Source organism: Dothidotthia symphoricarpi, assembly GCF_010015815.1.
Source record: "Dothidotthia symphoricarpi CBS 119687 unplaced genomic scaffold P153scaffold_16, whole genome shotgun sequence".
Classification (NCBI taxonomy): Eukaryota; Fungi; Ascomycota; class Dothideomycetes; order Pleosporales; family Dothidotthiaceae; genus Dothidotthia; species Dothidotthia symphoricarpi.
The window spans coordinates 518,237-541,088 of record NW_022985023.1 but is presented as its reverse complement, the minus strand read 5'-3'; the positions used below and the strand labels follow the sequence as shown (position 1 = coordinate 541,088).

The 22,852-nt window shown below is 48.9% G+C and overlaps 9 protein-coding genes across 9 annotated transcripts; 7 read left to right on the top strand and 2 right to left on the bottom strand.

Moving 5' to 3' along the window:
* Positions 1 to 402: 402 nt before the first annotated feature.
* Positions 403 to 1,803, top strand: P153DRAFT_296523 (uncharacterized protein; the record flags this gene model as incomplete). The annotated part of the gene is made up of 2 exons (XM_033664090.1): positions 403 to 1,474; positions 1,541 to 1,803. 2 exons carry the CDS (start codon positions 403 to 405, stop codon positions 1,801 to 1,803), a joined length of 1,335 nt encoding a protein of 444 aa, XP_033521270.1.
* Positions 1,804 to 2,265: 462 nt separating this feature from the next.
* Positions 2,266 to 3,555, top strand: P153DRAFT_424821 (Phosphotyrosyl phosphatase activator; the record flags this gene model as incomplete). Its single annotated transcript, XM_033672505.1, has 1 exon — positions 2,266 to 3,555. The coding sequence occupies one exon, from the start codon at positions 2,266 to 2,268 to the stop codon at positions 3,553 to 3,555; it is 1,290 nt and encodes a 429-aa protein (XP_033521269.1).
* Positions 3,556 to 3,700: 145 nt separating this feature from the next.
* On the bottom strand, positions 3,701 to 4,372 carry P153DRAFT_296694 (glutathione peroxidase 1; the record flags this gene model as incomplete). Its single annotated transcript, XM_033664103.1, has 3 exons — positions 3,701 to 3,901; positions 4,006 to 4,271; positions 4,330 to 4,372. The coding sequence occupies 3 exons, from the start codon at positions 4,370 to 4,372 to the stop codon at positions 3,701 to 3,703; spliced, it is 510 nt and encodes a 169-aa protein (XP_033521268.1).
* Positions 4,373 to 7,770: 3,398 nt separating this feature from the next.
* P153DRAFT_296868 (uncharacterized protein) lies at positions 7,771 to 9,511 on the bottom strand (the record flags this gene model as incomplete). Its single annotated transcript, XM_033664117.1, has 3 exons — positions 7,771 to 8,314; positions 8,367 to 8,606; positions 8,652 to 9,511. The coding sequence occupies 3 exons, from the start codon at positions 9,509 to 9,511 to the stop codon at positions 7,771 to 7,773; spliced, it is 1,644 nt and encodes a 547-aa protein (XP_033521267.1).
* Positions 9,512 to 13,363: 3,852 nt separating this feature from the next.
* P153DRAFT_388194 (uncharacterized protein) lies at positions 13,364 to 13,782 on the top strand (the record flags this gene model as incomplete). The annotated part of the gene is made up of 3 exons (XM_033670733.1): positions 13,364 to 13,513; positions 13,567 to 13,697; positions 13,746 to 13,782. The coding sequence occupies 3 exons, from the start codon at positions 13,364 to 13,366 to the stop codon at positions 13,780 to 13,782; spliced, it is 318 nt and encodes a 105-aa protein (XP_033521266.1).
* A 525-nt stretch (positions 13,783 to 14,307) lies between these two features.
* On the top strand, positions 14,308 to 15,273 carry P153DRAFT_296795 (uncharacterized protein; the record flags this gene model as incomplete). Its single annotated transcript, XM_033664113.1, has 2 exons — positions 14,308 to 14,457; positions 14,521 to 15,273. 2 exons carry the CDS (start codon positions 14,308 to 14,310, stop codon positions 15,271 to 15,273), a joined length of 903 nt encoding a protein of 300 aa, XP_033521265.1.
* A 360-nt stretch (positions 15,274 to 15,633) lies between these two features.
* On the top strand, positions 15,634 to 16,511 carry P153DRAFT_296696 (DUF1771-domain-containing protein; the record flags this gene model as incomplete). The annotated part of the gene is made up of 2 exons (XM_033664104.1): positions 15,634 to 15,670; positions 15,739 to 16,511. 2 exons carry the CDS (start codon positions 15,634 to 15,636, stop codon positions 16,509 to 16,511), a joined length of 810 nt encoding a protein of 269 aa, XP_033521264.1.
* A 683-nt stretch (positions 16,512 to 17,194) lies between these two features.
* P153DRAFT_71929 (uncharacterized protein) lies at positions 17,195 to 18,474 on the top strand. The gene has a single exon (XM_033673364.1). It carries the CDS (start codon positions 17,628 to 17,630, stop codon positions 18,327 to 18,329), a length of 702 nt encoding a protein of 233 aa, XP_033521263.1. The 5' UTR covers positions 17,195 to 17,627; the 3' UTR covers positions 18,330 to 18,474.
* Positions 18,475 to 19,746: 1,272 nt separating this feature from the next.
* Positions 19,747 to 22,747, top strand: P153DRAFT_388190 (glycoside hydrolase family 31 protein; the record flags this gene model as incomplete). The annotated part of the gene is made up of 8 exons (XM_033670732.1): positions 19,747 to 19,990; positions 20,112 to 20,819; positions 20,869 to 20,994; positions 21,045 to 21,268; positions 21,331 to 21,575; positions 21,623 to 21,830; positions 21,890 to 22,146; positions 22,201 to 22,747. The coding sequence occupies 8 exons, from the start codon at positions 19,747 to 19,749 to the stop codon at positions 22,745 to 22,747; spliced, it is 2,559 nt and encodes an 852-aa protein (XP_033521262.1).
* Positions 22,748 to 22,852: the final 105 nt, after the last annotated feature.

The following is a 22,852-nucleotide window of genomic DNA, read 5'->3' as shown; positions in this document are numbered from 1 at the left end:
CTGGCTGTGGACAATGTTGAGGAAATTGTTACACGCGTTAGCCGGCCACGACGCGCAACTATGGGGAACTCGGAGATGCAAGGACGGCGATTGGGCGGTTGGGGCTCCACTCGACGTCGGCCTTGGACTTGGACCTGCCCTCCGCCAAACCCCCCAGAAGACACATTGAGACATAGGCTATCAGCAAGCAGCCACACTAAACCCAGCCTGCAGCCGGCCGCAGTCACACCCCCCGCCCACCGTGTCCCAACGTGAACCGCTTATATGCCCGAGTCCATCCCCCTCAGGAAGAAGCCGCCAAACCCCGTCCCTTTGCCCGACCACACCACCAGCGCCAGCGACAGCGACAGCCCCAGTACTTCCGACGTCGAGTTTGACGACTGGGATGAGCACGACGCCGCCATGCCCAGCGACCTGAGACCAGACGTGCCCGGCGGCCACGAGAGACGCGCCGTGTCACCGCTGCTGGGCCACAGCAAGACCACCGACGAAGGGACCGAGAACGGGGGGCTCAGCAGAAGGGGCACGCAGCAGCGCTTCCACGAGCGCGACCCAGAGATGCAGGCCAAGCTGGAGACGCGGAGAAAATACACCTACGCCTCGATATTCCTCGCCCTGTCGCTCGTCAGCTTCACCGTGCAGACGGAGACGGCCGTCTACATCCAGCACGAGCTCAAGTGGGAGAAGCCGTACTGCATGTTGTACATGACGCACGGGTCGTGGATCCTGCTCTGGCCTGCGATGCTGCTGCTGCTGCGCGTCCAGAATTGGAATACCCCCTGGCCCACCTTCTGGCGCAGACATGTTCAGATCCTGCGCCAGACGGCCCTCACCGTTCAGCACCAGACGCTGCATCCCACGCCACGCCAGGCGCTCGTCTCGCCCGTGCGCTACATGGCCAAGATGACCGCCTTCATCACCTGCGCCCTTACCCTGGCTGGGGGGAGTTGGTACGTCGCGGTCAATCTGACGACCGCGAGCGACTTGACGGCTATCTACAACTGCTCAGCCTTCTTCGCATACGCCTTCAGCATCCCCATTCTGCACGAGAAACCGCGTCCCGTCAAGATCCTCGCCGTAGCCATCGCCATCTTCGGCGTCCTGATCGTTGCCTACGGCGACACGTCGCCTGCGAAACACGGCTCCAAGTCGGGCGGTGGCGCGGGCGGCGAGAAAGCACCACCCTCTCACGAGGCTGAGAATCGCGCGTTTGGCAATCTGGTCATTGGCGTGGGGAGTGTCTTGTATGGGTTCTACGAGGTGTTGTATAAGAGGCTGGCGTGTCCGCCTGAGGGTGCAGAGCCGATGCGCGGCGTCATCTTCGCAAACACGTTCGGGAGCATGATTGGGCTGTTCACCGTGTGTGTGCTGTGGGTGCCGATACCTGTGCTGCATTACTTGGGGTGGGAGGAGTTTGCGCTGCCGCAGGGGGAGCAGGCGTGGATGATGGCCATCAGTGTGTTGGCGAATGCTAGTATGTCTCTCCCGTCCCTTTTTTTTTTTAATACTATGGAATATGTAAATGCTAACGAATACCCAGCCTTCTCCGGATCCTTCCTCGTCCTCATCTCCCTCACCTCCCCCGTCCTGTCCTCCGTCGCGGCGCTGCTCACCATCTTCATCGTTGCTATTGTCGACCAGCTGCTTCCCCCGCCGCTCAACTCGCCGCTCACATCCGCTGCTATTGTCGGTGGACTTCTGATCATCGGCGCGTTCCTGCTGCTTTCCTGGGCGACGTACAAGGAGATGGATGAGGAGCGGCGGCAGAAGCTGGAGGAGAACCCTAGTGAGATGGACGATTAGAAGGCGTTGCATGCATTGTCTGGGGTGTTCGAGTGGCGTTTATCCTCGTTTGGATGCGTGGACTGCATCTGAATGTGTTTGTCTTGCATGGTTGGTTGGTTGGTAGATCTTTCTGCATGTTTTCCTCTGGTATTCTGGCTTGGTGGCATGGCTTTGCTGTTGTTGTTGGTCCATGGTGGATAGAAGATCAGCTTCGAAGCGCGGGTTGGATAGAATATGGTCCGCGTGAATGGCGTTTGGGAACTGGATAGACCGGGCTGCTATGCATGCGGCTCAGGCGTAGGAGATTGTATTCTTACATATTATCGATTACATCAATTACATTTTAACACCTCTGAATGACATATACAATGCAGTCCTGACAAAGTACCCGGAAACGCGGGCCGATCCACCTCGCATCTCGAAGCCCCAAACCCTCAAGACAAACAACCACCAACCACACAACAACAACAACCACACACAATGACACAACCAGAAGCACAACCACCAGCCGCCCCCTCTCCCCTCCCGCCCTCTTCCATCGCCAAACTCCCAAAACTCACACCCCGCCGCGCCCCCCGAAACCGCGAACCCCCCACCGCCCCTCCCCCACCAACACCCTCCCTCCCACCACCCCCAAACCTCGCACACCACACCTACACACAACCCTCACGCAGAATCCTCAGCCCAGAAGACCACGCGCTCTTCCTCGCCAGCCCGACATGCACACTAGTCGAAGCTTTCATCTACGGGATCGCGGACAGCGCGCGCGACCGGCCCATCTCCAGCATCCGCGACGACGAAATCACCGACACAGTGGGGAAAATAGTGCGGATCCTACAAGAAGCCGAAAAGGTGCTCGATGCGCATCCGCCCGAGGATACAGGGTCGCGGTTCGGAAACCCCGTGTTTCGCGACTTTCTAGACGGAGTCGAGGAGCAGATATGCGAATGGCACGCGCAGCTAGGCCTTATAGACGCAGCACAAGTACGCGAAATATCCACCTACCTCCTGCACTCCTTCGGGAACAAACGGCGCATCGACTACGGCTCAGGCCACGAGCTAAACTTCTTCCTCTGGCTCCTCTGCCTGAACCGCGTTGGCCTACTCGCACCCCCAACCTTCCCCGCGCTCGCCCTCGTCGTCCTACCCGCTTACCTGCACCTCATGCGCCGCATCCAAGGCGCGTATTACCTCGAGCCCGCCGGGTCCCACGGCGTGTGGGGGCTGGACGACTACCAGTTCCTTCCCTTCCTGTTCGGCGCAGCGCAGCTTCTGCACCACGCGTACATCACGCCGAAAGCTATCCACAATCCCCTCGTCCTGGAGGAAGCGGCCAGGGAGTTTATCTACCTGGATCAAATCGCGTTTGTCAACAGTGTTAAGAATGTCGAGGGCTTGCGCTGGCATAGTCCTATGCTGGATGATATTTCCGCGAGTCGCGGGTGGGGGAAGATTGAGGGCGGGATGCGGAAGATGTTTCGGAAGGAGATTTTGGAGAAGTTGCCGGTTATGCAGCATTTTCTTTTTGGGAGCTTGGTGGAGGCGGTGGAGGGGATGAGTACGGAGGGTGAGGCGGGGGTGGTGAGCGAGCAGGAGGAAGAGGAGGGCGGGGAGGTGGAGGTTTTTACTGATGAGGCCGGGAAGAGACATGTGCATGCTAGTGTTGGGTGGGGGGATTGCTGTGGGATAAGAGTCCCGGCGGCGATTGGGGCGGAGGGGGAGGCGAGGAAGGGGGGGGCGAGGGGGTTAAGGAGGGTGCCTTTCGACTGATTAACTGATGATTCACATACTTGAACAAACAATAATCGAACAAACGAACAACAGTTCTATTCCATCTCCGCCATACAACAAAAACAATTTATGGTATCAATTCACCCCCCTCCCCTCCCCCCGTCCATCCCCCCATCCACCCAATCTACGCCTTCCTCCCAAGCTCCTTCTCAATCTCCGCCTTAAGCGCCTCAGGCTTCGTCGTACTCGCCCACCGCCCCTTAACCTTACCATCCCTCCCAATCAAAAACTTCTCAAAGTTCCACTTCACGCGCTTCATCCCCATCAGCCCCGGTTTCTCGCTCTTCATCCACTCGAACATGGGGTCTGCTGCGTCGCCGTTTACCTATTCAGCCTTGTATTAGCATCTCTCTTGCATGCGTGGAAGTCCTGCCATCACCACACCAACAATCCAGAAAGAAGCAGAGAAAGAATGAGGGAGAGACGTACATCCACCTTCCCCATAACCGTGAAGCTAACCCCATAATTAACCTGGCAAAACTGCTGAATCTCCTCATTGGACCCTGGATCCTGACCGCCGAACTGATTGCACGGAAAGCCTATGATCGTAAAGTCATCGCCGTGCGCGGCTTTCATGTCTTTGTATAACTTCTCGAGGCCTGCGAATTGCGGCGTGAAGCCGCATTTGGACGCGGTGTTGACGACGAGAACGACTTTGTTGGCGTATTTTGAGAGGGGGTGGGGGGTGCCTTTCTCTGTTGGGGGGGAGGGTTAGAGAGGGGTGGTGGGACGGAGGGAGGGGGGGGGACGGACTGTCTTTGGGCTTGAAGTCGTAGAAGGAGGTAGCGGAGGCCATGGTTGCAAAGGCTGCTTTTCTGCTGTTATTGGTGGTGATATGTGGTGATCGTAGGGTAAGAGTATTCCGACGTAGAACAGTTGATTTGATATGCAAAGATGTAGTCGTAGGAGTAGGAGTAGGTAGTGATAGTGATAGTAGTAGTGGAGAAAAAACACGCGGGCGAAAGATATCAATGTGTCGCGCAACCCGGGCAGTCATCATGTCGCGCGGGGCACCAGCACCAGCACCACCAGCTTTGGAAATCGTCGCTCGGATCATCCCGTGTCATGTGCATGCATGCATGGGCGGGCATGTGCAAAAAAATAAGCCCGTTGTTAAGCCTGCACTTCCAGACCTGCTGTGCGCTGACAAACTGTGCCGCTGGTGTCGGTGCTGCTTAGTGCAATCTCGCCGTTTCAGCTCGTGCAGGTGGCGCGAGTGTTCCTGTTCCTGTTTAACCTCGGTCCCTGCCCATCACAACGCGATTCGGACGAAAAGACGAGGAAGCTGGGTGGGTGGGGATGACGTAGGTCTGACCAGGGAAGGTAATGATCCTCCGTCTCACAAAGCAGGGATAACGTGTTTTATCAGCCCGTGCACGCCATCGGCTTGTGCACGCGGAACACTATTTTATCTAATCTTTTTAACCCTACATAACACTACTAAAATAGGTAATATAGAGGCTACACTTAATAATTTAAAATACCTAAAGCTAGGAGAATCCCCTAATTATACTAAAGTAGCTAAGAAATATAGTATTAACTAATCTACGTTATCCTAAAGGCATTACAGAGTAACTATAATATATAATAAATATATAATTAATAGCTAAAATCTTAACTCTATATAAGAGTATAAGCTTTTATAGTATATTAATAGGCTTTATAAAAAAGGTTTACTACCTATAAAAGAGATAATTTAGAATTTTATATTAAAGATAGCTAGTAAACTAGTAGGAAAATACTAGGTTAATTACTACGTTATATACTATAGTATTTACCTAATTTTATATTAGATAACTAAAATTAATACTAATTACTATAAAGCTAATTCTACCTTTAAATATACCTTATACTTTAAGTAACTATACTATAAAATTAAGTAGTATAGTATTAAGCTGTATTATATATATAATATAGATAAAAAGAGCTTTCTTATTAGAGTACTTTTAAGGATAAAGAAGATCTTTAGTAAAAACTAATATAAATATAAAAAAATTAAGGTAGTACTTTAGAATAGTAATAGAAAGTAGATTATATTATTAGTATATATTTATACTAATAAATTAGCTCTTACTTTAGTACTTATCTATTAGGCTACCTTTAGAAATATTTAAAATACTTAGTTATAGGATTTTAATCTTTTTATTTATTAAGCTTTCTTTACCTTATTACTTACTAAATAGATAAGTAACGTTATAGGCCTAGCTTAGCTTAAATAAGTATTTAATTAGGAAACTTAAAAGAAAGCTTAATACTTATACTAGCTACTTATTATTAATAGCTATAGCTCTTATATTACTATAGATTTTATTAAGTACTATAATAAAAATAAGATTCTACTTATAGTACTTCTACCTTACTTAACTTATATACTTTAGCCTCTTAATATAGTTATATTTAAGCCCTTATTAATAGCTTACTTAGCTAAGCTTTTAAACTTTATAAATAAGTACTAAGGACTTTTATTTATTACTAAGTATAACTTCTTTTAGCTTTTTTATTATACCTAGAATAGCTTATTTAAGCCTTAAACTATTTAAAAGGCCTTTAGTACTACTAGTATCTTACTTATAGATTCTAACATAATTCTTTATAAATTTTAGTTAAATAACTTCTACTTATTATTAAGCTTCTTTATAAGCTTAGTTTTAAGTACCTTAAACTAAAGAAAGATTAAGAAACTTTTAAAAGAGGTAGTAATTAATATAAGCTTAAATTAAACTTAGTAACTTAGTTAAACTATTTATATAATTTTAGTTTAAAAAATACTTTTAAAGTATAAAAATAGTTAGCTTAAAAAGGCTTTCCTAAATAAGAAGAAGTATAAGTAGTATAGTAAAGTATTACTACTTTAGCTACTAGCTTAATATAATAGAAGAGCTATTTTTTAGTCTTTTTTAAAAGTTACTACTACCTATAATTACTAAGAGTAAAAGGACCTTAAATAAAAGTAGTTATAATACTAAAAGAGTAAGATAATTAAGCTTTAAGATAAATAAAAGTAACTTAAGGTAAATCTTCTTAAAGAAAGGCGTTAGAATTAGGTAGTAGTAAAGAAGGTAAAGGTTATAAAGAAGGCTAAAAAATAAGCTTAATAAAAAAAGAAAAAGCTTATACGTTAGGCTAATAAATAACTTTAAGAAGATATTAAACTATTTTAAAAAAGTAAGAGGTAAAGCCTTAAGCTTATAGAAGCTTTAGCTATTAATTTAGTAGTTAAAGATAGAGTAGGTATATTAGTTAATAATAAGCTAACTTTTCTACCCTAGTCTTACTATAGCTGTAAAATTAACCTCCTAGGCTAATTTAAATAGTATAAAATAATAATAGTACTCTATTAATTACTACCTTAAAAAATCTTATAATAATTTTATTTATGTGTAGCATTGCAGCTTTAAAAGTATAGCTTAAAAAATAGTGTTCTACGTGCACAAGCCGATGGCGTGCACAGGCTGATAAAACACGTTAAGGTTAGGAATTTGGAATGCGGGAAAGTAGGCCGAGGTTTGCGGAACGAGTTGGGAGGATCACGAAAACAGGAATTAGATGCTACACTTCACCGTTCGTAAACATCAAGAGTGGTCATGCAAACGCGAAAATATCAGGCGCAAAGCAAATATTTCTACATACAACGACTAACTTTCCAGGGCCGTCCTCTGCATCAAGCAAAAAAAGACAAGGCCACTGGCAATACAAGACTGACCTCTCCGCATGGTCTCTTCTCCCCAGCTAAATCCAAATTCAAAACAGCTTTATATAGATGAGCAATAACATCAGCAATCAACACTCCAATCAACCTTCATCAATCTGATACATCAACAACAACGCTCATGCCAATCTTTGTTGCAATGAGCTGGACAATAGTCCATCCTACCCTCGAAAGGGTCTTCTATCGCGCGAGGCGAGCCAGTCCTTGGGTAGTCCAAGTCCACGGCAGGGACAGATCCTGGGAGTGTTCCATTGGATTGTATCCGTGGCAGTCATCCTGGTATGTCCATCCGGCATGTGGAAGTTCCTGGTCCTGACATCCTCCTGGGACGTGAGCAGTCCATCCAGGCAAGTGGAGAACGCAGAAAGCAAAGCAAATAAACAAAACATGCGAATCCATGTGGAAAAGGGTCGAGTTTATCCGGGTATGAAGACAAACCTAATTCAAGTGTCACAACAGACGTAGTCTGCTAACACACGCATCGTTCATCCGCCAAAGCTCTCCCTGAAGTTGGCACAGATATCGTGAAGACCCACAACCTCCTTGGTCAACTGAATGTCGTCCCTGAGGTCATTTGGGCCAGCAAGCTTGGTCAATATGTCGATGATGTGTTGCTTCTTGTTGAGGAACCTCTCCGTCATTTGGTCGCGTCGCTGCTGGAGCTGTTGCTCGGCAGAAATCTTGGTAACCTTTGCAACCTTGACGCGCTTAGCACTGCCTTCTTCGGACGCAGACTTCTTTCGCTTCTGGGGTAGAGGCTTGATCGAAGGTGACGGCTCTGTCGTGGGGCCTTCGTATTGATGGACACGCTTCATGTGGTCGAAAAGGTTGTATCGACGAGGGAATCCGTGGCCTGGGACTGCTCGCTCACAGTCGACGAAGTGGCAGAGGTGGGGCCTTGAGCCATGGCCGTGCATACCATGGGCCTCGCGCTCATGTCGAAGAAGGCAAGCGGTAGACGAGAACTGGAGTTCGGCACATGCCTTCTTGTTGCAGCGGAACGGCTTCAGGTGTGAATCGACGTACTTGCTACAAACAGTGTTAAATGACAACAACAATGGTCGGGTTATAATGGACTTACTCATAGTTGCACTTCAGAGAGGTTGGCTTGTGGTTGCATCCAGGCTTGCCCACTTCTGGGCAGTGGTATTTGCCCTCGTTGTCTGGCCCCTGTTGATAAAGTGGGTGGCTACGGGCAACCTTTGTCCGTTCCTCCTCGAGCTTGGCCTCAGCAGTCTCAGCAGGCGTCGGGATGTCGAGTTCCTCGTCCAGCGATCGAGTGGGAACAAAGGTCGAAGTTGTGTCTTGGTTCTCGTTCCTTCTTGGCTGTCAGTAATCGACTTGATAGATCTGGAAGATGCCTTACCTGTGGTCCAGAAAAGGTGATTGCCCATATTCGACGCTGTGTGGGAGGTGCATGCTTGCTGTGCTAACTGGAGATGCAATGAATGCATTCACATCATATGCGGATTCTCGTCGCGAATCTTGATGCACAGTCGATGACGATGTGCTGCGCATCGCTGCAAGGCGGGCTGGAGCATCGTTTTGTGCGTGGCTCCAGGTTCGTTGAGAAGGCGCCGTAGCATTGAACGACATGCCATGTGAAGAATATGGGGTGAATGTGAATGGATTGCTCTGAGACAAAGACTCATTCGTCCCCCATTGTAGTGACATGTTGATAGCAGAGGGTGTAAATCGGGAGCCGTTTGTGGTCGAGTAATGTGTGTAGTCCTGTCCAGCAGAGTAATTAGCATATACAGGCCCCTCCGGGTTGTCCCAGGTTCCGGCTGCGGCTGGAAGTTGCATTTGGCTCATGTCCAGGGATTGGTCAGCCATGGTGTTGTAACAGTCGGAGCCCAGTGATGGTGAGTAGAGGTCGCTGCCAATGAACTGGTTGTTCATCCCGCCTTGTGTGTCCTGGTGGTACTCCTCTGGCCTGAGGGGACCGCGCCGGCTGGCACTACTCTGGCTTTGGTATGCACTGTCCATGCTGTACTCAGACACAGTATCCTTGAGCTCAAAGGGCCCTGATGTGTGCATGTCCTGGAACTCTGAAGAAAAAGAAAATTCCTGTGAGGAAACAATGGGTGTTGGTATATCCTTTCTCCACTCGGTAATGTTTGAGATGCAAAAACCAGTCTCCGGTGGTGAGTCGAAGAAAGAGTCGCTGAAAACAGGGGTTAGTTTCGAAACAGCAATGCATGCAAATCCAAATTTGGAAACCATAAACTGCAACAAAAGAAAGCGCCATGTTAGTAGGAATCCAAAGAAATGGCCGGAGTGAAACCTTCGAGCGCATCCACGTTAGCAAAGCTGTGCAACAATTGAGCGTGGAAGCGGAGGAAACATACCTGGAGATTAAAGTCGCCGGTCATTGATTGAGCAGTGCGGATAGCTCGCTGTTATCCTTGAATAGGCTGTGCATACGTCGATTCCGGTTAAGCATTAGAAACTCCTTGGGGCGTCCAGATAACGGTTGGTCCATCCTATCCGAGAAACGCTTCAAGACAGAAACGGGAAAAAGACAGTGAGCATTGTCCGATACTCCGCACTCTTCTTCATTGAGCACACCTCAAGTTAGTTCGAAGATCAAGTGAAGTTGGGATCAGATAAGCAAACTATGCCTATAGTACGTACTGTTGACTCTCCACCAACACCAAAGTATTCCATGGTCGCAATCGATGCGAGTTAGTGTCCAATGGATGTCCCAGGCACGGAACTCCTCACGGCTGTGTTCCAAGGGTGTGAATCTCCATGGACTAGTCCTGCGGCGGTAGCCTGGCTTGGGGTACTATTGTAGAACGGAAGGTCAAGTGAACAGGCTGTCGCGTCGCCAGTCCAGGTCGAGCAAGGACATAATTGAACGACCTGGCCAGGCAGGCTTGACGATATTCCCACGTCGTTGCAGATACCATGCTGTCTTCGAGGGCAAGTCGATGATCGAAAGAAGAAATCGCCATGTGACCAGCAAATCCACTCTTGCACACCGACTTTTCGATAAGCTCTTAATTTGAAGCTCCGAACTCGGCGTACCGAGGCCTCGAGAATGTCGAGTCTACGAACACCGCTTGGGCAGTGCAACTAATCCTTCGAGCGTGTGGCCACGAACTCCAGAAGCTCCAGGGATAAATTCCGTGGTATCCGGTTGCAAGATAACAGAACGAAAGTGGCCTTGTAGGAATCCATGTGGGGCGAAACATCCTGTGGTTTCCTGGGCTGCTGTGCTGGCGGCAAAATATGAAATAGACATTGACTGAATGAAAGTACATCGGTTTAAGATCGCAGCAAAACGCAAACAAATGAAACAACAACTAAGAAATAGACCATGTGGGCAGTAAGTACCTAGTAATGGCTCCGTTTGGGCTCCGAATTGTCATCCTGAGCAAGGGCTCTTATTGTGTCTCGAAAAATTCTGGTTGATAGGTCGTGTTGAATCGCTCGATTGTTAAGTGTCGATAGCGATGGTGCGTGGTGTACGAAGGTGAATGTCGTAAAGTATTTGTGTTGAGGTGAAGAGGGGAAGGAGGGGGGAAAAGGTCGCAGCAGGATTATCGGCGGCAGGTGCTGACCATGTGGGCTTGGCGTTGTTGACAGCTCATCCAAAAGACAGGGCCCGTGCGGCCATTCCACGAATTAAAATTTGCAAGGTTCTCGCGGCCCTTCTCTTTTGTCGAAAACCAGATTGGCAAGGAGTCGTCACGCCGGGATGGGGGCACACACGTTTTTAAATTCGTGCGCAAATTTGATCGACTGCAGACGTTCACTGGGCACTGCACCTTAACTCCTGGACCCAGAGTGAGGAGACTGTTCCGCTCGCTGACGAGATCAAGACGTTCGGGATTACCTGCGTCCGCCGTCGCACCGTGCCCTTTCTGGAGGTGATTGTCCACGCCATGCACCAACCGAAAACCTGGGCAACGCGGCTCGAACTGTCAGCTCCAGTGTGGGATGGAAGAGGATGCCTCCCTCGTTCTCCACCCGAGATCGGCAAGACCATCAACATTTCAATCAAGACAAGGATTCACCACAGGCAATGATAAGCCTATGTGCAGTGACCAGTGTCATTGACAGTGATCATATCTATCGGACGGCAATTGCTTTTCCATTCAGGCGTCAAAGCGATGGCGCCCGCTGTCTATTCTTTGAGCAAGTCACATCACCATGCACTATCAGCCCTATCGGAGCACTTGAGCGCGCGTCACCATTAGAAAAGGCTACACTAAGACAACATCCCCGGGCAGGAAGATAGCCTCAATTGGACATCTCACAGTGACACGGGCCCTTCACAGCCACCACTTGCTGAACCCTGAGCAGTACAAAACACGCCGGCGGCTGTGCTCGAACAACATGCGGCCCGGGACAGGTGGCAAAAGTGGCGACCTAACTTACGGCACAAAAGTGGTATCACTCGCATAATTCGGGGCCAATGCCTATCTGTATTACAGTCAGAAAACTGCTAAAAATGGGAGCCATGCAGAGCGTAAGGTAAGGATTTGGATCAGATAGGAGCGAAAGACGTTGCTTAAGTTGTTCCTCAGTGGTCTTTGACCATAGGATGAACTATGCTTATGTATGTGGTATCATCATGAAAGGACAGTGTTGACAAAAATACTAACATACCTTTGGTGGGTACCTGCAGAGGTATTGCAGATCATTGGATGTCGTATCTGATGGAAGCGCCCGTGTGCTACTTGCGAACGTCGTCAGGACGGCCTGATGTAGTGATTGGCTTGCAGTTCTTCCCGAGGTCGGCGGAAGTCTTGCGGTGGTGTGGTTGATCCGCGTCGTCATGGATGCCCCGGACAGACCTCCGACACGAGACAAGAAATTCCAAAGCAGAGATCATCCGCCTAAGGTTTCAGGAAGCCGTCCGGTTCCTGGAGGTCCTCCCCTTGAAGAGGTGGCCGCTGTCCAGCTCTGAGAGATAATGGCGACATGGCCACCTACCACGGCATCGCTCAGTTCGACGAACTCATACGTATGATTTCTGGATGAAAGGCTGCGCAGCTGTCGACATCAAGCGATATCAGGCGCCCTGAAAAGCGCCACAGGTTGCTGTCGAAAAGGGAAGTGATGAAGAGTGTGTTCAAAGACTGCGAAAAGTAGGTCTGCAGACATTTCTCTCGCTTCGCGGGTATTTGTCGGTTGATACTGAATGCAAACAGTGTAAACAGTCTGTGCCTCATGATGTCATTCCGACCTTACCACTTGCTGTCTCACTCTTCCTGCCACCTATCAATAAACGTTTCACAGTGTCTCTTTGCTGTCGAGCAGCAGAGATTCCAGGAGCTGTCAAACATGACCTTGCTCAATCCGTCCACTTAGCAGAGCAGAACATAGTCCGAGCGGATAGCATTCGCTCACAATTCACGGACGCACGCTACAATCGCGAGCACTGGTCATAGTAAGCAAGTCCACAGCAATCAGGGGCTTGTGCGATAGCTACGAATGCTTTCACGCTTGCGGAGAATGCCATCAACCATGCCTTCAAAGATTAGTGCGATCGGTCTTGTCAAAACAGAGATCGCTGACCAATCTTTGGTGCTCGCTGGATTGCCTACGATTCTCGTCTCATATATTCGGAACTACTCTGCCCTCAGAGAGACCGAGAACTGGTTCATGACTTGAATTCTGTTATTTGAAATTCAACGCGTCACATTACAGCCACTTTAAGGCAGTCAATCGGTGGTTCTCCTCTAGAGCATGTACAGTAAGTTTCCTTTTCCATTTCTGATTCGCCCACCATTGGCCACGATCGGTATTTCACGATCCAGCATCAAGGTCGATTTAGTCCTTTGTCCGCTCGTGTCATTGTTACCGTTCATCAGGGTTCAATTGGCATGAAAGCGAAATGCGGGGAGCCTAGTTCGAAAGCTTATTGGCACGATCATGCATCGTCAGCGTAATGCTCGTGAACATGAGATCGCGAAGTGAGGGGTCAGACTCAGCTTAGAGCTCGTGTATGGATATATATATTGATGTCACTTGCTGTCAACCAAATTTCTCAGTATCCGTCTTACATAACTCGCATACCACCACCCAAAAAGTTTCAAGCATTCATCCCTTACATCTTTCGATATGCCATCTCCATTTCAGCAGAAGTACTCAAGCCAAAACCACAAGAACTACAACGAGAGTGTTGTGCCAGCCATGCCCGAAGAAATCAAGAAAGAGACCGAACGTCGCGAATCGGACGCATCAGCAAACTCCTATGACGGACGCCGTCGGGTACGTGAACCTGTGTTGACTCATGACTGTCCTTCCCTACTAACTCTTCAAAGTCTTCTGCCGCACAGCGATTTGGTAACCTCGAGGCCTTGAAGCGACAAACAGATGAGCATAGCACCGCAAGGAGACAGTCTCTACACGACTCGTACGGAAAGGTCGGCATACTCGGAACGATGTGGAACAAGTAAGTGAACTTAAAACATGAAGATGATATTGTACTCATCATGTCCAGCTTTACGCGTGGCGCTGGCGTTCAACCGTCCAAGTAATCTCGAGATACTATTACTCTAAATTGATAAGTGTCAAGAGACAACAACGCAGAGTACAATACTGTTGTCATCGCAAGAATGACCGGAGCGATCATACCCATATGCTTCCCAGCTGGAAGTAGACCAAATTGAGTTTATACGGAGCGTTATATGACTCCTATGACATGCGAGAACGTTTAGGCGTTAAGGACTTTATGTTACTATAATACAACAAACAATCAACATATCTTCATGAGTCTGTATACAATGAGCTGCATGGTGATGTCGATGAACATCGGGGAAAGTGCGCTAGGCTCCGATCAGCTAGATCCTCCATTTCGCTGCAGTGACGTTGGTGAGTTCGAACACATGCACCTGACACTCGAACTGTCCAACAATCTTCCAACTCTTCCAGATTAGAGATTTTGTGCATACTGTGTTTAAAGGCTTGAGAGTATTATCCGCAGTTAAACCATCATTCGGAAAGCCCAGCACTTCTCGAAACACATACACAAAAAACCCCGCGCCGAGGAACAGGTCCACGCAATGGCTGCTAGAGCACACTCGCCGTCAGCATACCCTGATCCTGCACCTATAAACCTCAGTCGACTATTGTCAAGACTAGAGCGTATAGTTCTGGTGGAACCATCCCCCCAGCTGAGGAAGTCGAGTTATGAGCGGGCGCGCGTTAGTGCTGTGAGTTCATATGTTTCTTGTCTGCATATACCACTCTGTTTCTAGCGACTGACTCTGCCCTAGAACATCGAGCATGCGCGCACACTACTCCTTAGCCTTGAACATTCTGCCTCCACTCTACCCTCCAAATCCAAAAAGTCCACTCTACAGACCGATCTCCAACAGAAACGCGAGCTCATCAAACAACTCAATCAGCGGATAGACGAGCTGAATCAGCTCGACGATGCCGAGTCAGAAGCGTCGGTAGACTCGGACGAAGAGGAAGAAGACCAGTTTCCCTCGTACGCACCAAGAGTCAAGACGGAGTCTGGAATCGAGGTATCAGGATCAACAGGACAAGGCGATGAAGCGCTCCGGAATGTGGCAAGAAGTCTTACATCAGAGCTGAGGCGGAGAGGCAAAGGCGAAGATGCCCAAGGAGCGCAGTCAGCGACAGGCAATTCCTTATTCCCTTCAAAACCTGCCCCGACGACCGGCGACCCTTCACTCGCACATACAGAAGCGCTACTGTCACACGATCGCAATGAGCAAGAAAACCTCACGACTAGCCTCCTCGACATGGCGAAGCAACTGAAACAGCAATCGATACACTTTGGCAACACCTTGGAAGGTGATAAGGGCGTGCTCGATCGCGCAGTCTCAGGGCTGGACAAGAACACTATGGGCATGGACGCTGCTAGCCGAAGAATGGGCACATTGCGCCGAATGACAGAAGGCAAGGGCTGGTGGGGCCGCATAAAGCTGTACGGACTGATCTTTGGGCTGTGGGTTGCAGCCTTCCTCATTGTGTTTGTGGGGCCCAAGATCAGATTTTAGCCTTGGTCTCAAAGCTAAACGATCTCATGATTTGTCAATTCCGATTGGAGCCAGAGCTTTGTAGGGTATTCAGCAGTGTGGAGGAGAGACGCGGAAGAGCTCAACACGCACAGTCACGAGACAAACTCCGTCAATGAAGATTTAAACCTCCGTATTCAGCATTGCGAAATTCTCTGGGATCTGTGCAGAAATTGAGGTCCAGAGTGGACACGGCATACACCCCGATCGATCTCGACCTATGCCAGCTCAGAGCGCTTAGCGTCGATTGTTTGGCGCAAAGAACAGGGACAACAACACAACACTACAACACTACAACACCCTATCTCACACCAACTATTCTTTTTGGAGTGTCGCGACAACATGGCAGCGATGGAGATGTTCCAGCTTGGCTCTCGTTGTGCGTACCCTCCGTTCCACCTCAGCGCATTCCTCCACTCACAAGCCACCGACTAACCATTGTAACAGCCCTCAACCACGCCTCCGCCGACACAGAAGCGGAATACGATCGTCTGCGCGGCCTAGCACGCCAGGAAGCCGCAAAGCGTAGTTCCTGCTTCGACCGCGCACACCAAGCCTATGAGTCCGGTGACGGCGGCCGCGCGCACGAGCTCAGCGAAGAAGGCAAGAAGCACGCGGCGAAGATGGACCAATACAACAATCAAGCACGCGACTATATTTTCCGCGAGAACAATGCCACCGGGCGTGTTGCGGGAGACACAATCGACCTCCACGGCTTGTATGTCGAGGAAGCCGAGGATGTGTTGGAGGAGCGCATCAAGGCTGCGAGGAGTCGAGGCGAGAGCCATTTGCATGTTATTGTCGGAAAGGGAAACCACTCTGTGGGACATGTGCAGAAGATCAAGCCGCGTGTGGAGCAGGTGTGCCGCGAGTTGGGACTGCAGTATGCGACAGAGGAGAATGAGGGTCGTATTTTTGTGAACCTGCAGGGCGGCGCAGTTCATGGAATGCCGCCGGCACCGCAAGCCCCACAGTATGGTGGATATCCCAGTGGTCAACAGCAACAGCATGGTGGCCAGCAGCATGGCGGTCAGCAGCACGGTGGTCAGCAATACGGAGGTGGTCAACAGTCGCATGGTGGCCAGCAATATCAGCAGGGTCATCAGCAGCAGAACCAGAACCAAAACCAAAACCAGAACCAGAACGATGAGATCGAGCAGATGGTTCGCAAGGGACTGCCTAGGCTGCTCAAGAAGCTGGGATGCTGCACGGTTATGTGAGGGGTTGGAACATGTTGGAAATGAGATGATACCCCAGGTGAGCGAGATAAAGTTGAAAGATTTAGCGTACATTTTGGATCTTGTGATCAGGGTTATACCGCTGCGTCATTGATGGTGAGTAGAGGGGGTATGTGTAGTTGAAGAGAATATTCAGAAAATATCGATACGTCGCTGTCCTTGATGCCAATTGCTATTTCCCCTCTGATCGACAGACATAATTGGAAGGCTGATAGTACCTACCGATTTATGTGACTTGTAATTGGTTCAGTTGTGGTGGTTCCACAACTGGGGAATATGCAGGTCCTGAACCAGATTTTGGGGTAGAGATTCTCGAACATCTCCCGGCTCACAAGACGACGTCCTCCCTTCTTCGAATTGATTATGCATTAGGTAGTATCCATTCCTACCTTCAACTTCAATATGTTGATGAAAACTTTTGATCTTTCAGACCGTAATCAAATTTAAAGAATACTCCCACAGTGACTGGAACTGAACGAGCTGGTGAGTTGGACTCCGCTTCTGAGTACCAGCCTTTTTCAATATCTGCAGAAAATATGATGTCTATTGGACCTACCACTTTGTGAAAACAGACCCTGATCCAGAGTTGAGAAGTCGTGATATATTCAAGCCACTACAAATCACTATATAACGCCCAACACCTTTTACTATGGCTTGCGTTCTCACACCTACGAATCCTCCTATTACTATTCAGCCCAACTTTCAGGTCTCGTTCACAATGCAGTCGCAAACAAGCACATCTACTACCGGGGAGAGGTCCACCCAGTCTCCTCAGTTGTCACATGTTCCTACGCCTCCAGCAGGTGTTCCTCCGGTCGTTGATGTGCAGCCAGTCGAAGCAGATATGACTCCTCGGTGTGTTTACTTCAAACTCTCTCGTACATACCTAATGTACTGCAGCTCCTCTTTATCCACCATACGCCCGACTCTCCCAATGACGGGTTCTGTGTGGAGGAACTCCACTGCTGACCAACGTGTTGGTCCGAAACAATCCGTGTCTTCGGAAGATATAATCGAGCAGTATTCAGTAAGTGACATCCAACAATACCTAACTCGCTAGCCAGCTCCCTCTAACACGTTTCTTAGCGAGTGCCGGAAATGAGCGGCGGCTCTGGCGAGGCGAACGACAGCGAGCAGGAGCCTGCTCCCTCCAAATTGTCGACGTCTAAGATATCAAGCACGTTTAGCATGAGGAAGAGTCTACGCCGCACCAAGAGCCGTGTGCAAAGAGCGCTTCAATCCAAACAAGAGCGCGAAGAAACCGCCGCTGAGAAGACAAATCGCATGTGGCAGGAGTGGCAGGAGTTTGTCGGGGTGTACCTCCGACTGGATGTATCTACTCCGTTTTCGTCTGGGGTTTATAAGGAGGCAAATAACCGATTCGTTGTGCCTGGAATGGAGCCGCAGTACCCAGCAGAGACAACGCCAACTCCTTCTATTCGTTATGGGCTAGTGTTACAAGGCACTGAGCATGGAGACCTCTACAACAGGTACTGGACGATTGGTGATCGGTTTTCTGGGTCTCGGGACTCGCTGTCGGACGGGGCTCCATCAGTCAAGGCGCCATCAACTACAAGAGCCGAACTAGGCCGACAACTTCCAGTGGTTGATTCATCACCGTCTACTGGCGTAGATCAGAACTCGCCAATCTGCAATCCGCCACAGGTTCCTGAATCATCAACAGCCGAAATCTCGACTGCTTCTGTCGTTGATGAATCTCAGATACACGAGAACCGTAAAGACTCGTTTGTTCCTCCGTCAGCGAAACCTTGTCAGTCGATGGCAGCTTATGCCCCATGAGATCAGAAGCAAAGGCAGTTAGAGTCGAGCCACACTACCATGCACTGATTCAGTACACGCAAGATCTGTACGGATCTGTGATTAGTCTAAACAGAGATCTGTCAATTTGATACTGCGCCGTTGTTCAAAGGAGGACGGTGCACACATAGCTGGACAGACCTATAACGATGATGTCATCTAGAAGTGGGCTTATTCTTGCAGCTCCTGCGATCAAGAAGGGATTATCCCAGTCTACACGTGGCCGTTTCACCTGCCGCTGGTGACGCCCACATAACAGGGGACATACGAGGTGCAGCCTTGTCGTGGCAGGCAGCAAAGGTCAACACATGTCGGCCAATTCTATCATTGCAACACTCTGTTTTTCATGCAATGGTGTGTTGTTCTGTGACTGGGTGATGCAGGGCGAAGGGGCAGCGTGATAGTCTACCAGACCGCCTGACCTGTACGCCACGAATGGATTTCTTGGGCATTCTTTGCTGGGCTCTCTGATCGCTGAAAATTTGGTCAGCCGGCACTGCTGATGTAAGGAGCTGCTTTTGATGGACATCGCGCTGAACTTCGTCACCAAGTTCCTGTCCGCACACCCATCTTCCATCTTCCATCTTCCAAACGTGGAATATTCATTACATAGCAAGAGTAAAGACGACGTGTTTGGTCATGAGTTGGCCGACTATTTCTAGAAACGTGCGTAAACAATTTTGTGCAGCTTCGTCGAAAGGGTGGAGACAAAAGTTGAGGATGTGGTGCCTTGTGACCTGTTGGTGGAGACATTCTCGGCTGTTGCTGCACATGTGTGCCGACTGGTCCTGGACTGGGAGGTACCCTAAGACATGGTAATCGCAATTTTGAGGCTGGTGTAACAGCTTTGTGATTATCTCTCTTGTTACGAAGACTACAATACTTGATTCCACTTTTCCTGTCATGTTTTTGAGCTGTTTTGATTTTCGTTTCTTTGGGCAACGTAACCTCGGGACTGGAAAGCCGTAATTTACCCCGCATACAGCCACTGTCAAAGCTCTCTAACCCCGGAATCTGACATGCACGGCGGGTCATTGCATTGCATCTGTGCATCTACGAAGGATCGTGACGACCTGCATTTGGCCATTCGCTCCAACCATCCTCTGAAAAACAACATCTTCATCCACTCAGTTTGGCGGGTTTGTTGCACCACCAGACACCCACCGAACCGCTCCGCTCCCGCTCGGCACTTTAGCCATGGTTGCACTCGTGACGGCCTGTAAGATCGCCATCTATCCATACCAAGTTTCTGCTACGCTGAAAAATCCACTGTCACCATTTGGTAGATGGATTTGCACGAGACGATGATGAAGAAATCAGCGCTAAGGATCGTGTTCCAGTCGACTATATAGGGCAATATTTATTCTCGAGCAGCAATGAATCGCTCTCGCAGTTCACTATGCCCACTTTGCCGGCTCCCATAACGCTCTTACAGACGTACCTTGTGCTATGGACTAGTTTTTTTAATTGGGGAGGAGGTCCAGCCCTACTTGAAAGCCTTGACGGTTGTCCGGGGTATAATGCCAGCAACGTGCAGCGTTCGGACAGCAGACTGACAGCCGATCTTACGTTGGCTGGGACAGCTTGCAATATCCATGGCCAGGACCTAAAAGATCTGAAGTTTCTGGTAGAGTGGCAGTCAGGTATGCTCACAATCAATCCTTATCTCTTTCGTTGTATGCAATGAGGACAAATATTTGGTCGTACAAAAGAAAATACTGCTGTAACACTTTACTGATAAACGGTTATGCTGATTGAATACAGACTCGCGCCTTCATGTCATGATATACGATAAGGCTGAGCAAGTTTATCAAGTTCCAGACTTCGTCGTGCCTCGGCCATCAGGATCAATCAGCTCAGACGCTTCCCTACTCGATATTTCTATCAAGGAAGCGCCATTTTCATTCACCGTAACTCGTAAAAGTAACAGCGAGGTCATCTTCACAACGGAAGGTTCTAACCTGATCTTCGAGACCCAATACTGGCGCCTAAGAACTTCATTGCCCGACAACCCGTATCTCTATGGCTTAGGCGAGCATACCGACTCCTTGCGATTGCCCATATCCAACTATATCAGAACACTGTGGGCTCGAGACTCAGGCGCCGTGCCCCAAAATTCAAATCTTTACGGAACCCATCCCGTCTACTATGAACACCGAGCAAAATCCGGAAAATCACACGGTGTACTTTTGCTCAACAGCAATGGTATGGACGTCAAGATCAACAACGATAATGGTCAGTATCTTGAATACAATGTCATCGGGGGAGTCGTGGATCTGTACTTTATGGCTGGACCTGGACCTCTCGACGTTGCTCGCGAATATAGCGAAATCACACGAAAGGCTGCGATGATGCCGTACTGGGGGTTCGGATTTCACCAGTGTAAATATGGGTACAAGAGCGTTGGCGAGGTTGCCGACGTTGTAGCCAGTTATCATGCAGCCAACATTCCTCTAGAGACAATGTGGACGGGTATTAGACATTCTCCAACACACAATCCATGGATCACTAACGCATCCAGATATCGACTATATGGATAGGTATAAGGTATTTACGTTGGGCGAAAAGTTCCCGTTGAAAGGCATGCGCGATTTGGTTGATGATCTCCACCGCAACAACCAACACTACGTCCTCATGGTGGATCCAGGTCAGTTCTTTGTAAAGGCGAGATATTGCGGTTCTGATGAGAAGTTACAGCTGTTGCCGCGCAAGATTATGCTTCTTACAATAACGGAGTGAAAGCAGATGCTTTCATCAAAAGAAATGACGACAGTGTCTACAAGGGCATAGTCTGGCCAGGTCCCACTGCTTATCCTGACTGGTTCGCGAATAATACTCAAAGCTATTGGGATGATGAATTTGCTAAGTTCTTCGACGCCGATTCTGGGGTGGATATCGATGCACTGTGGATCGATATGAACGTAAGACACTCTCTTCATGCAATCCTGAACTATCGGATCTGACAGAACATTCGAATCTACAGGAGCCTGCAAACTTTTGCGAGTACCCATGCAACAACCCAGAAGCAGAATCAGGAGATAACACTCATCTCGAGCTTCGTAGTCTGGTTTCTCCTCAGGAGCCTGGCTCAAAGAAGGGGCTACCTGGACGAGATCTTATCCATCCGTCGTACAATATCAGAAACGAGTTTGGACTTTTGAGCTGGAAGACTGCAGACACAGATCTTATCCATCATGGTGGTTGGGCTGAGTATGATACCCACAGCTTGTAAGTTCAAATGTCGACGCTCAACAGAAGAGACTCATTCTATTCAGGTACGGGACAATGATGAGCGAAGCTAGCCGTCACAGTATGCTGAAAAGACGACCCGACAAGCGTCCTATGGTCATCACTCGCAGCACCTTCCTAGGCGCAGGCAGTTACGTTGGTCACTGGCTGGGCGATAATGTCTCTTCCTGGGACCAGTATCTCACTTCAATTCGTCATCTCCTGCAGTTTGTGGCATTCTTCCAGGTCCCTATGGTACGTAGACTCTCAACTTCTACTTGCTATACTACGACATAATTACTAATGGTTCACAGGCTGGTGCTGATGTTTGTGGATTCCTCAATGATGCCGAAGAACATCTTTGCGCTCGCTGGATGGTTCTAGGAGCTTTCTACCCATTCTACCGAAACCATAATGTTGAAGGGGCAAAACCACAAGAAGCATATCGCTGGGAATCTGTAGCAGCTGCAGCAAGGAAGGCCATCGATCTGCGCTATCGTCTTCTTGATTACATCTACACAGCTATGCTGCGGCAGACTGTAGACGGTACTCCCATGCTTTCGCCCTTGTGGTGAGTTTGGAGCCTCGATATTGTCAAAGAAAATGAGGACTAACCGCAAGCTAGGATGCACTATCCCGACGACGCCAACACCTTCGCGATTGAAACGCAGTTTTTCTACGGCCCCTCACTGCTCGTCAATCCGGTGACTGTAGAACACTCGACATTGGTATCTTTCTACCTCCCCAACGGTACTTGGTATGATTTGTATACACACAAACCTGTTGCAGGCGCTGGCAGCATGATCACCTACACGAACATCACCCACACAGATATACCTGTTCTCGTCCGTGGTGGCTCAATCATCCCTATGCGCATCAATAGTGCGAATACCACAACAGCGTTGCGTAACCAGAATTTCGAATTGTTTGTCGCACCTGATGCAGACGGGAAAGCGAATGGCACATTATATCTTGACGACGGGGAGAGTTTGGTGCAGAACGGTACAAGTGAAATCATGTTCAGCTGGAATGGGTCTATGATCACGACGAGGGGAACGTTTGGTTTCCCGACGACACTTTATGTAAAGAGTGTCACCGTTATGGGTGATGGAGACGCGCATAAGTACGAATTGAATGCGAGCTTGCGTGGGGCATGGGAGCAGATGTTGTAATAAGCACAAGGATCTGACCGGAACTTCAATACAAGCCTTCTGTTCTCTAACATACATATCCTTGGTGCTTTTGGACGTCTTCGCGTAACCACCAAACCAGCCTTG